This window comes from Condylostylus longicornis, unplaced genomic scaffold (genome assembly GCF_029603195.1).
Source record: "Condylostylus longicornis isolate FDR11 unplaced genomic scaffold, ASM2960319v2 ptg000011l, whole genome shotgun sequence".
In the NCBI taxonomy this organism is placed as follows: Eukaryota; Metazoa; Arthropoda; class Insecta; order Diptera; family Dolichopodidae; genus Condylostylus; species Condylostylus longicornis.
In genome coordinates, this window is record NW_026577980.1 from 3,660,978 (window position 1) to 3,675,366 (window position 14,389).

Genomic DNA, 14,389 nt, shown 5'->3' on the forward strand with positions numbered 1-14,389 from the left:
ATTCAAATGCCTTGAATTTTTCAATCAAAATGCTAAAATTGTCGTCTCTAAATTATAGGAAACATGACATATAAACAATATTAAAACTACTACTTTGCAGCATGTATTCAAATCCAATCGAAAGATCCTTCATATCCATTATCTCCAATCGCAAAGTGTTATGTGATCAGAAAATTATACAAGTGCTATGCGTCAACATCTCTATAGGTCATAGGCTAGATTATTACGAAGAAAGTGTACAACTTCGCATTGCACTAGATCAGCAAAGTTACTTCACTTGATTAACCTAGTTCGTACTGTAAGTGGTTTTACAATGTTGAATATTTACAAAATCTTTACTGCCAAACTCGAGTATTCCCGCCTTCTTTAAAGAGGATAAAGAGTTTACCAAAGACGTCATCTAAACAGGTGTAGTCGATAACGGTGTTTTTCGCACTTCTGCTAAGAAGTGTCTATTGATATAAAAAATCTTAACGTAAGAGGTAAGACACAATACCAGCTAAGTTATATTAAGGTACTGAAACAGACCATGGAGCTGTGCCACTCTCTTTAACCTATGAAACGGGAATTCCAATGCTTTTACAGTCTGCAGCCTGCATTTTAATTTTAATTTTAGTGATAGCATTACGCCAGGAATTGTCGTTGTAGTCATTAAGGAGTCTGCAACATCAATTAATCGCGATATCAATACAAAAAGCTGCTTTCTCATCGATTAAGTTATCAGTATAGAACAGAATTATTGGTTCACTGAGGTCAATCAACTCCCATGGGTGTGTGAACCAATTAATTCCCGCAGAATGAGTAAGTTTTTATAATGGAATTGATTTTGATAACCATTTTTTAACCGTGATGCGATCCTGAGAAGATCTTAAGTGTTCAATTGTAAAAAGCTTTGTATTTTCTCGAGCAGTTCCTCTTAGGTCCGCAAATAAATCTACCACAGGTGAATTTTATCGTATTCATTGAATCGCATGCTTTATGGTTTCTAAATTAATTATGTATTCTTTGTGGAATATGATCAGACTTATGTGGATAAAAAAATACAATCATATGAAATTCAAATTATTGACATTAAAGAATCCCTTAGTGTTGTACTAATAAAGTATTTGAATTTTCTACCTTCATTATTATTGTAACACAAATATTCGCATACATTGATAAACTTTCAAGCATAAATGTTAAATGTCCTTTGCTAACATTATACTGCACTCAATAATAACACTTACACTTACGATCACACCAAAACAACCAACATTATTCCGTACACACATCCTCTTCAAAAAAGTTATTTGAGTTTATTGTGTGTGAGTTTGATATTGCGGTTATATTCGTCGCAACAGGAGCTAATATTGCGAATGAAAAATAAAATAGAATAGATTAGAAGGAGCAATCGTCATACAAGGGCGCAAAAAACTACTTTAATGTGCACATTTAGGAGTATGCTATTGCTCTTTTTTTTTTTTGTTTTTTTTTTTGCCTCCTTCCAGTTATCTTCTATTTTTTGTTATATTTGTTGTGAAGCCATTATTATTCAGTTTTGTTTGTTCACCTTTACTTTTTTGTTTGTCAGTTAACTATTTTTTTTTTATTTGCCGTTTTTGCCGTTTAGTGAATGCCGTTCCCCCTTTTATTATTTTTTTTGTTCATTATAGTTGTGTTGCTTTTGTTCTTGTCATTTTAAAAAAAAGGGAAACAATCAGAAAGAGAATACAAATAAAACAGAAAATGAGCAATACTGCGAAAATGTCCTTTTTAAGGCAAAATAACAAAAAGAGCAAAAAAACACATACACATGCATGCCAATTTACTTTTATTTATACAACTTAAACAACAGTCGACAGTAAACAAGATACAGAAAAAGAGAAAGAGAGAGAAAAATTACATTTTCTCCATACGATATGAGTAAAATACAAAACAGTTTATATTATTATAATTAAAGTACAGGGAGTAACGAAATTTTCAAACAAATTATAATTAGATTTTTTGTTTTTCTTGTTTATTTTTAATTTTCATATTAATTTGAACGCGTGTATGTATACATACCTCTAAAAATACAATGTTGTGACCTCAATTCACAATACAAAGGCATACTCGCGTATACTTGAAAATTATTCTATACTTTAAACTTGAATAAGCCTATATAATGTTTAATTTTTTTTGTTTTACATGTAATTGATATGCCATCATATATATATATAGACACAAGTATGTAAAGGCACATATATATTTATATTTATGTGGAACTTCATCATCAAATATATTTGACTTGATTTAAAACCGCGAAATATGGTATTTTATTATAAATTTTCTCACGCGGTTTTTATTTGTCTTTATTTTTATTTATTTTTCCTTTGCTTTTTCATTATTATTTTATGATGGATGATAAGTAGCTGACAAGGCACACAATATACACATGAAAAAAATGAGAATATATAGATACAATTTTAAGAAAATGAGAGCTAAATAGAGAATAAATTGTAATGTGCATATACAGATGAGAGGAAAGGAAGAGAGAGAGCCGCTAAACGTCAAGAAAATTTATAGTTAAACAATGAGAAAAAGATTGAAATTTTTTATCAAAATATTTTGATCTTCAATTTCAGTGTAAATCAATTCGAATTTTACGATTTTTTCCATAAGATATAATTAATATGGTTATTAATTTTATATATATATGTACATATATTTATTTACATGTAGATAATTATACATACAGTTAGATATTTAATGTATATAATGTGACAGTAGGTAGTTATTATGGGAACAACAATAATAATTATGATTTGAGGTCTTGATTTTAATTGTAATTGAAAATTATTGAAAATTTAGAATTGTTTATATAAGATATTTTATGGTAATTTAATTCCAGGGGGATACTACCCATATTATATAGAAGCTAGTATAAATACTTGTAAAAATATAATTTTAGCATTTTTTTAAAGTGGCATTTGTTATTGTAAAATCTAAATTGTCTTTATTACCAAAAGGCAACACTTTGTGCGGCGGTAAGCCTCGTGCATACCATAAGTAGTCCTAGAAAAGACTTCCACAACAAAAGTTTGGCGGACGAGATTTCACATTAGTGTTAATATTAACTGATATTCCGACTGAGGGGACTACAGTTATATTGATGAGCTCGTCAGATTGGTGCTTTCTTGCATCTTACATTGTTACTTTGTGCTTTCTTCTATGGCTGTTACTGAACTGATAAAAGTAAACTAATTATTAAAATTAATAAGAATAACTCACACTATATAATTGTATTTAAGTAATCTTATTCGAATAAATTCCACTATCAGTTTCTAAGCAAGATTTTGTCATTTACTGTCAAGAGATAGGAAAAATTTTTTTTTGAGTGTCACACTCCAAATTCTATTTCAGTCATGTATATTCGACGGATTTTCATTAAATGTTAATTAACAAAATAATAGAAAAATAAAATTGCCGTCGGTAAATAGAAAAATTTTCTGTCCGCTATCTGAATATGGTATACGAGAACTCAAAAATTGTAGCACAGTCATTACATTCCATTTTATGAGCCACAAAATTTAGCCGAATCTAATTTTCATATATTGCCACGCTTACTTTTAAAACATCAATTAAATGATCATCATCTATTATTATTCTAATTAATGACCGTAACACACTTCAAATCCAATTTTAAATATGCACTCAAAAATACTCAGATCACACTTAATTACTATACTTTACACGCACTTAATTACTATATAGAAGAATCCTTGAACGGCTAAATATGAAAATACAATAAGAAAAAAAAATAAATTGTTCTTGTTATCAACACCATTATAAAATAATAACAAAAAACAAACTCAAAATTTTAATCTCATACATTGATTGGTTCCTTAAGTGCGCAAGACAATAAAATCAAAAGAATAATAATAATATGAAAATTGTGTATAAAGGATTTTATTCATCAAAATAATTTTACAAGGATGTAAGTGAATTCTAACAGTATTCTGGGTTGGAATATTTAATTCCTGTTGATTCAATCTTCAATTGTTTTTCTTTTCTCAAGTATTTTTAAGGTCATAAGGATTGTTTTAATAAAAAAATGAATGCTTTTAAGAATAAGAACGTGTTACACAACATTATCTCTGATTTGTACCAAAAAGGAAGGAGCAAAAACAGAGGGAATAAATTTATTTTTTATGTAAAATTTAGGTACCTTCTAATTTTCGAAAAAAAAACTAAATTTTAAAGTATCCCTTCAGTGTTCCGGATCCTTAAATTTGTGCCGTTAACTTAAGTATTTCAACTAAAGCGGGGGAAAATTAATTTGATAAGTACTTAAGAAATTAGAGATCTAAAGTTGTTGTTAAAATTGTTTTAAGTACATAATTATTTTAATGACCACTTTAATTTGTATTTGTCTCTTGTTCGAATCTCTCTAAAATATGCCTCACATATTTGGTGGCGCTATTACAAGAATTTACATTAATAGGATTGAAGTCGATTCAAAAGAAATATTATTAAAATTTGCATCCCATCACCTTAATTTGGGAGATTCTATTTTTGTTTCCTCTTATGAAAACCGATTCAAATTGATTGACTTAGCTATTTTAAACAAAAAGCTAAAACTAAAACTGAAAGTGATGTTCAATTTTCAAGTTATGAAATGTGATTTGATCTCTCCCGATATTTTTGGGAAGATTGTCGTCAATTCTATAATGTTAAATCTAGTTTTCCTGATTTTTTTGTACCTCCGCTTCATAAAACGAATTATAAGAAATATGAGGTCATCGATACAATTTGGAATCTGTGTAACAAGTTCAAGAACACACCTTTAATAATAAAATAAGAGAAAATTTGTAAATTAATTTAATATATTCTAATATGCCTGAGCTAAGAATGTAAAAATAAAAAAATAAAAGATAACCCCTAAAAATATGCAATTTTCATAAAAAAACCAAATATTTCAAAATTAATAAAATATCACTAAAACTTTCAGTAGATGACAAAATTTTTAAATTAAATTTAAGATTTATATAAGATATGCGTATAAAAACGGGATAAAATGCACCAATAAATTTTGCCTATATGGACTGATATTCGTTGCGGTTATAGTTCAAAAGCTTTTTTCATATTATATTTGGCTTTTTTCACATTATACTTGATTTATTTTAGTTTATAATCCAAATAAATTTTCAAAATTTATATATGAATTTTATATTATATGCAAACCATTTCAAGAAATTAAGATTTACGATCTTTATTGAGAATATCTGAAATAATGTCACTTCTGAAATCATAATTTATAACCGGTTCTTAAAATCTCATATATTAAATATAAAATCATAAAACTTTTTATTTTTTTAATTCTTTTTATCATATAAAATTTAAGTTTTATAGTAACACCATTTTAAAATTTAATTTTAATCAACATTTATTATAAAATATGCACATACATACACCACTGTATAATTATAAATATAAACTGTATATTATATTGAAAATATTTGCGAAAAATTCCTCTAAAAGATCCTTTAATAATAAATTTAATAAAAGTGTAACAGAGGATGGCTTATCTTATTATTGTTAAAAAATACACAATCGCATCGTCATAAAATTTTAAAATACGCACTGACACAATCAAAAGAGAAACGTCAAAATGATGACATATTTATAGGTACATACATTTCATATTCATATGCATATATATTATTAACATAAATGTATGTGTATCAGTAATTAATAAAAGTGCACGTACATTCACAATCGTAAATATTTTTTTTTATGCTTTACGATGCCATTTTTTTTCTTAAACTTTCCAACCATACAGTTATGCAAAGAATAAAAAAATAAGTACAAATTCAATTTATATATAAACAATTTCTTTTTGAGATTAGTCAGTTTTTGACCCTAGCAGCCTAACTTTACAAGCACAATTAGTATCATGGCGATTTTGTAAAATTTCCGTTGCCAAGTAGTTTTTGGCTAACTGTAAAAATTAGAATGCTATTTATTCCTCAATTATGTTTATGATTGATATGAGCACAGACTCGGACTTTAATCGCCCTAAAATTTTAAGGTTAAATGATATTTTCCTTAACCTACTAATTGTTTTACGCGCGTTATTTTGTAACTGCATTGTATCGGTGTATGGTCAAAAATGTAACGCAGTATGATCGTACCGAATTTCGCATGCATATATATTTTTTAATATAAGCACAGTACGTACTCGTTATTAGAGAAACTAAAATAATCTATTATTTTTAGTTGTATGTCAGCTAACTAGTCAACTTGCCGGACTATCTGTGTACTGTTCAAACGATTTTAATTTTGAAGTTAATAGAGTTCCTGGAACTGGACTTTTACTATATATTGTAAATTTGTAGATTTGTACAACCTGAAATTGCAACCGCGATCGCTTACAAGCAGCTATAATACTTCTCTTTTGAGTACGAAACATGCCCCACAAAAACCGCTCGAGACCAATCTTCTTCATGAATTCGACCACCCTGTGAGGTGGGAAAACCATAACTCCACCATCGTGAAAACTAAGCATCACGCCCCTGTATTTCCCTTCACCTACGTGCAAGAACATCACACTCTCCCTAAAATACTAAGGTCTCCTCATCCATCAGAACTTTTACTGTGAGGGTCAAGTTTAAATTCGTAGACCCATCTAAAACCATTATAATATAATTAAGCTCTACGATGTTATTACGGTGAAAGCACGAACGCTAATTAAAAAATATTAATTTGATTCCAGTGCTCCATACAATTAAAAAAATTGTTCTGTTAGTGCTCTGTCTGAGTTATAATGAGAAATGGTTACCCTATTTTTGTAAATTTTATATAAGTATGTATGTGTATTAATATACCGGTATTTTATATAAAAAAAAGGTACAAGAGAATCAAAGAGAAGATATCAAATTTCATCCCATAAAATAAAAGCATTTTTGTTTGTTTCTTTTTTTTTTTTTTTGCTCATTATTTGTGAGTTTTTTATTGCATGTTTTTCTTTTTTCCTATTATTAAAATTCAGCTCGAACGGTTTATTTGTTTGTTTTTTTTAACATATCTATGTATTGTACAATATGTATGTAAATTGTAAATATTCATAAATTCGATAACATAGATATCATAATTTATAAAAATATATTTGTACATACATATGTACGCATATTATTCTTGAAATAATGCACTGGTCCTAAATACGCATTGGTAATTCTTTTAGTATTTTTTAAACATGCATTCATACGTACAAGTTTATAATGTATGCTAAATGGTACATATATAAATATTATATTAATTCATAATTTATATATGTATACATACATATATATTGATAAATATGTAAAATTATGAAGATGATAATGATGATGGTGATGATGGTGACGCTGTTGTCAATTGTCTGGCCTGTCTATGTTTTTTTTTATCTTGAAATTTTTTGAAGAATCAACAGTTTCTGTGGTGCAGACTTATATATACATTTGTATGCGTGTATATACGTTTTGTTTTCATGTACTTCTGTTATACGCTTACAATACACAAGACACAATATTTAATACATCAAATATATTTTAAGATTTATGATTTGAAATTACTTTTTTCCCGTTTAGAATGGAATGTAGAATTTATCAAAAGGACAAACCTCGAGAGAGCGCTTTAGACATTATCGGTGGAAGGCGGGCACTATAGATACACTTTTTGGGTTTCGGTGTATTGTTAGCTCATGGGGAGCTAACATTAGCTTACTACCGGGCTCGTGCAGCTATCATAACACTTAGCTTCTAGCCCATCACATTATTGTTTTATTGTCAGGAAATTTAAACTTTAATTTAATTTTCAATATAGCGAATTTCTCTTTATAATAAGAACAAATTATTTGAATTTAGGGGGTGCGTTATATGGGAGTTCTACTGTGTTAACATAATAAATATTTTTGTATTAAGTTCCCATCTTTTGACAATACGTCATAACACTACTACATTCAATATATAATAGTATGTACAAAAGTAAATTTTAAATTTTTATAGTGAAATAGAACGGGACAAAAACCATCAGCACAGACTTTAGATGGCTTCTTTAATGACATATTTTAAAAAATTTATCTTATATTCTTCAACATGTGAACTCGTTTATATTGCACATATTTATGTATGTATATATATATATAATTCGAAAGCATACATATATGTATGTATGTTAAAACAAGAAAGCAAAATAAGGTTTATCTTTTACGCTTACGAGCTCCTTTTTAAATTAAAACAAGGTAAGAAAGACTTGAATGAATTTAGGTTTTTTATTATTTTTTTTCTATTCTCTTTTTATAAAAAGGGAAACAATTATAAAGTTTTAAAGTGAAGAAGAGTAAAACCCCAGAATCCCAATCAAGTTCTTTTGTTTTAAAGTTTTTCGGTTCGTTTATTTACATATGCTTTAGTTCTGGTTTTTATTTTCGATTTTGTTTTTTTATATTTCTGAATTCGACTTATAACAATTCTCTTTTTTTTCTGTTATACTTGCCATATTACTACTAATTTATTTAATTTTATATGATTTTTATATTTTTGACTACTCAACCACTTCCTCGATCAGACAAAAGTATAATAAGAGTGTTAAGGAAATTTTCATTTTCTTTTTTACAATTTAATTTTCATATGGTTTTGATTAAGTTAAATAGCTGTCTAATTTGCATATCGTAATGTGGGATGACAATTGTTAAATAATTATACAATGTGTGTTTGAATGGTATTTCTAGCAAATATCAATAATTACGATAAAGTTGGTAATTTAGTAAAATATATGTAATAAAATAAATACGATTAAGTCGGTAAAGTAGTAACATAATTACGATAAAGTCGGGAATGTAGTTGAATAAAAACGATGAAAACGGGAAGGTAGTAAAATAAATACTATAAAATCGGTAATGTCGATCTTATACAAAAATGTTTTCCAAGTATTCTTCCTCCTTGTGGTGAAGGACAAAAACTTAAAAAGAGAAGAACAATAAGGATGAGCAAGAAGATGAGCTCTTAGAAATTCGAAAAAAAAAACATCTAAAAAAAATTTCAAATTGAGAACAGCAGTACATATAGCTTCTATAGGCAGACAAGTATAATGCGTCGGCGCAATTTTTATGGAATGTAGAACATTGATTGATAAAAGACGAGAAAATCCGAAGAAATTTGCACTTTGAATGTCGGTGGAACTATCTACTGAACTATACAGGTACTAAATCTGCAATTTATTATTTTGAATGATTTAGAACTCCACTTACAATTGTGAAAAATCATTTTAATTTCATTATCAACAATTCTATTTCATTTTTTCTTCTTTAATAACTTTAATTTTCTTGTCCCAAACTTAAAATTCTTTAATTATGATTCATCATACAAATCATATTGTAAAATTTTAGAAACAATTAAAAATTCACACGATTTTCGATTTCCTTTCGATGTTTACAAATTTTATAATATAAACAATAAATGTGATAAAATAAATCCAGACTTGAAAATCATTGCCCTAAAGACTGGATTTATTTTAGTAAACATTCGCTTGTGATTTTTAAATGTCTACAAAATTTCAAAAATCCACTTACAAACATAAATAATACAAAGAATTTTGTTTATTATTTTAAAATACAGATGATAATTGGTTTGTTTATTGTTTCAGTTCAATCAAGGGAATAATCTTTGAATGCATATTTAAAATTTAATTCGATGACTATGGAACTCCTACATACAGTCAATAATAATGCCATTACCTAAAATAAGAATGCTTGAAAAATTTTTAAATCACAATTTAAACTTTAACTTTGATTTCGGATTTATAAATTAAAGTACCGCACACCACAAAGCTATGAAATTTATTCCAATTGACATACATATGTCATTTGTCATATTGTGACGTAAATATATGACTTATGCCATGTGTGCCACTTTTAATTTAAATTTGGCTATCGAAATCTACCATACCATTTTGTTTTATCATTGTTCTCACAATACTACATCATGTTGCTGCTGTCTGCCAATTTATACTCATAATAAGTAAATCTCTCTATTGTACTCCCAATAAAATAAGTGTAAAGGACGCTTACCACTGCTATGTAAATATGTCTTCATTCGGAGCTTCTCACTATTCTGGTCTTGTGTATATTTTAAGATCGGGTGTTTATCTCATATTATCGTCTCATCTAATATAATTTTTGTTTAAACATTTTAAATAATGTGGTCATATTAAGATTATATTCAAACTTAACTATAATATTATGTACAAAAATGTTCAAATTAGAATAATACAGAAAAAAAATGAAACAAACAATCTTAATTAGATAAAAAAGGAAGACCATATAATAAAAATAATCCTTTGGGATTTAAAATTTAGAAATAAAACTAATTTGAAACGTGCGCACTTACTTATTGTGATAATAACATATTAATTGTATTTGTTTCCGGTTATTAACATTATAATATGATATATAGTTGATGAGTGACATGTTAAATTAATTTTAAAATTATTATAAGATTGCCATACGTACAACAAGTAGCAAGAACTTGTGATTAGCAACGGACTTCATATGTTATGGGAATTAATATGGATTAAATAAAAATATAAGAAAATTCAATATCACATATGAAATTCTGCGATGGAATAAATTGAACTAAATCATTAACGTGCTTTTACAAAATTGTCAATCTAAGTTTACACTCTCTCTGCTATAAGCAATATAAATAAAAATATAACGAATTTATACGAAAGAGTGCATAAACTAAAGGGTTCAATTTTCTAAATGTTGATCTTCAAAAGTTATGGGTATGATTTGTGAGAAATATTATGTGATTAAATTTTTGTTTCTGCAAATTTTTTACTTTTAGTTCTATCTGATTATAAGAGAAACTAAATCTAAAGCCAATTTAATCTAACATTCTTTTGACCTCATAATTAATTAGCTAATCTAGAGTCGTGATCTTGAGTCATGATAATTATGAATTATTTGAGTATTTGACTTGCCTTACTTGCTTTCCATGTTGTATATATGTTAGTTTTAAAATATATATTGTATTTATGGTGTATTTCATTTGTTGAAGTTCAAGCACGCTGCCAAAAAACATACATATAGGGCTTTTTATTACTTTGCTCTGAATTTTCCGAAGTTCATTAACATATTTAGCAAATGTATTTACCCGTATTCCAATACAATACGTAATTACGCTGTGAAACCGTAAGCTGTTCTTTACATTTATTATTTGAGTTAAATTACAAAAAAATAAAAACATTACAATTTTACAGTGTTGGCAACTCCAAAATCATAATAATAACGTAAACAACGAAAATGACATGAGAGAAAAAATAAAGAGAAAAATTTTCTAACCAAAAAACAAAAATGTGAAAATAGAGGGAGCTGTAAATTTTGTGATAAAAATCACCCTCGATATGGGAATATCAATTTTCGTTTTGAGATTTTCGAATAAAATGTTTTCTCTACGATATCTACCTCAAACCTTCACTTTAACTTTTTAAAATGAAATGTAACATAGAGAAGACAAGAATAACTACAAAGCAATACTTATATTTTAACATTCAAAATATATGCGACATAAATTTAATTTTTATTGTCCTGTTTTTAGTTTTTATTACGCGACTTCGTAAAAAAAAAATTTATTTTATACTGAAATTGAAAAACAAAAAAAAAACACCAAGAATTTTTTTTTATTCTTAATATTAAAGAACAAATTTTTAGATGGTGTCATCTACAAATGAGATTATTATTAAGTGATTTTGAATTATATGTTGTTATTTTTGGTGTTTCACAATTTTTTTTCTTACTTTTGTTTTTTTGGTTTAAATAAGTAGGTATGTAGGTATGTTATATGTGTTTAAGAATTGCTCCCTGGGGATCACCACCATCCAAGTCTTTTAAAGTTTCTTTTCTTGTTATATTTTTCTTGGTTGAACATTAACCCAACATAAATCAACTTTTAGAAATATATTTGTTGCTCTATACACCGTATACGATATTGAGTTTTTTTATGTTTAGTGGGATGTTCAATGGAATTTTGTTTACATCCTTTTTTTGACTTTATAATTGTTTATTATTATCTTGTAATTTGATCATTAATTAGTTGAATAACTGAAATAAAGGTGGAAAAATTTTTTCAACACAAATTGTGAATGTTTTTTAAATAACTACCAATTGTGAATTGAAAAAGAATTTTCAAATCGCGTTTATCGCATACTTTCGGAGTAATTTTTAAAAATCTTGACTTAAAATGTCATCAAACCCTAATTGTTGCACACCTTAGCGTCAACGAAACCCTTACTTATTACAATAATGATCATTTTTTCAAATTTCTTTTGAAATTTATAAAAAAACTTTTGTATAAATTAGAAAAAAAAGATTATATTTAAAAATTCCTCTAATTTTTTAATTTTTTTTTTATTTTAGTGGTACATCAGACAAAGCACATTTGGATACATCAAGTGATTCTGAAATGGATGGATCAAATTATACGGGACAATCACAATCAGCACATTCACAAGCGCAACAGCAACAACATTCACATCATCATCAATCACCAATAAATAATAATAACAATAATAGTACATCAAATCATCATCATCATAGTAATCATAATTTAGTACATTCATCTTCATCTGCTACAACACCAGATGGTGTTGGCGGTAGTAGCGGTGGCGGAGGTGGTAGTAGTAGTGGTAATACTACAAATAATAGTGGTAGTAATAGCGGTCAAACAAATAATAGCAATAATAATAATAACGGTAATAATAGTTTAACATCAAGTCATCATCATCAGCAGCATCATCAACATCATCAGCAACATCATCATACGACAATATCAAATAATAATTTAGCAGCGATTAGCAATTTAAATGCATCATTAGTGGGAGTTAGTGCAAGTGCTGCAGCAGCAGCTGCTGTATCAAATAAATCATCATCATCAGTATCATCAGGTGCTGTTGGACAAATGCCACCATTATCAGCTGCTGTTGCATATTCACATTTACATAGTGTAATGGGTTCAATGCCATTATATGATATGGGAGATTATCAACATTTATGATTTTAAATTTATTTAATTTAAAATTCAAAAGCAAGCAAAATAAATCTAAATTATATATTGTAATATTGTAAAATTTTTAATTTTAATTAATTTAATTTTTTTTTTTAGATATATTCATGATGCAATTGGTTATCGATATTATTAATGGAATGCATAATAACTTTCATACAAATTCATTTCAAATTTATTAACAAGAATGGTTTTTGGAAGAAATGTGAACAGCTATTTATAGAAAATAATGAAATTTGCTTTACAGATATTTAAAAATTTTGGTATTTAATACAACCAAATTTCATTTTAATTTAAAAATTAATTTTAAAACTATACTTATAAAATTTCTGTTCAATTTGATAATTTGATCACGTATGAACTACCAAATTTTTTTTAATAACTTTGTCAAATTTTCTTATATCAATTCAACCGAATAATTTTAAAGAAAAAAAACTACTGTTTACCCGCGTATGCCATTGAAGCTACTTGCACTAGTATATATTGAGCGTATGCACAGGTTTTCTTTTATAATATACTTCTCACACACTCTCTCCTATAGAAATAAATTTTATTTGTAGAATATAGAGGGTGTGAGAAGCACAACGTAAATGATGTGCATACGCTCAATGCTTACACTTGTAAATAGACGCATTTTAATTAACTCTCTCTGTAATTATGTCATTTTTGCTGTCATTTTATTGTATGCTATCATTTAACTTTAGAAATTCAACAACACATATGTAATTTTAAATTAAAATTTGAAATTTTAATTTAATATCGATAACTCAATTAATCAGAAATATTAAAATTAATTAAAATAAAATATTTATATGTATATGTATTAAAAAAAAAATTCATTATGTCAATCACACATATTTTGTACATTAATTTTTAAATTATTTATAAATTTAACTTAAAATTAATAATATTTTTGAAATTTGTTTTAATTTATAATTATATTATAAGAATTTATGTAAATATTATATTAAAAAAACAAAACACATGTCAAATAATTTAAAATCTTAAAAAATGTTATAATTTTTTTTTTAGTTTTGCAATAACACATAATACAAATATAGTAAATTCACGCATAAATTTATTTTTTCCTATACAAAATAAAAAAAAAATAATTAAAATTAAAAAATAATCAAAGAATAAGCTTTTCTTTTTCTATTTTTATATATAAGAATTTTGTGCACATATAAGAATTATAAAAATAGAATTCTGTTATTATTATTATTATAATTAATGTACATATATATTATATATACATATATATAAATATTAATTTATATGAATATATGTAAAAATATATGAAACAAAAATATTTTATTTTTAACTAGCCA

The 14,389-nt window shown here is 26.6% G+C and overlaps 1 protein-coding gene across 1 annotated transcript in view; it reads left to right on the forward strand.

Annotated features, from left to right (window-relative positions):
* Positions 1-13,836, forward strand: part of LOC129619272 (homeobox protein six1b) — a 78,540-nt gene extending 64,704 nt beyond the window's left edge. Inside the window, exon 7 of the mRNA XM_055534443.1 lies at positions 12,416-13,836. Within this exon, the coding sequence (XP_055390418.1) occupies positions 12,416-13,052 (637 nt within the window). The 3' untranslated portion in view covers positions 13,053-13,836. The remainder of the gene's footprint in view (positions 1-12,415) is intronic.
* Positions 13,837-14,389: the final 553 nt, after the last annotated feature.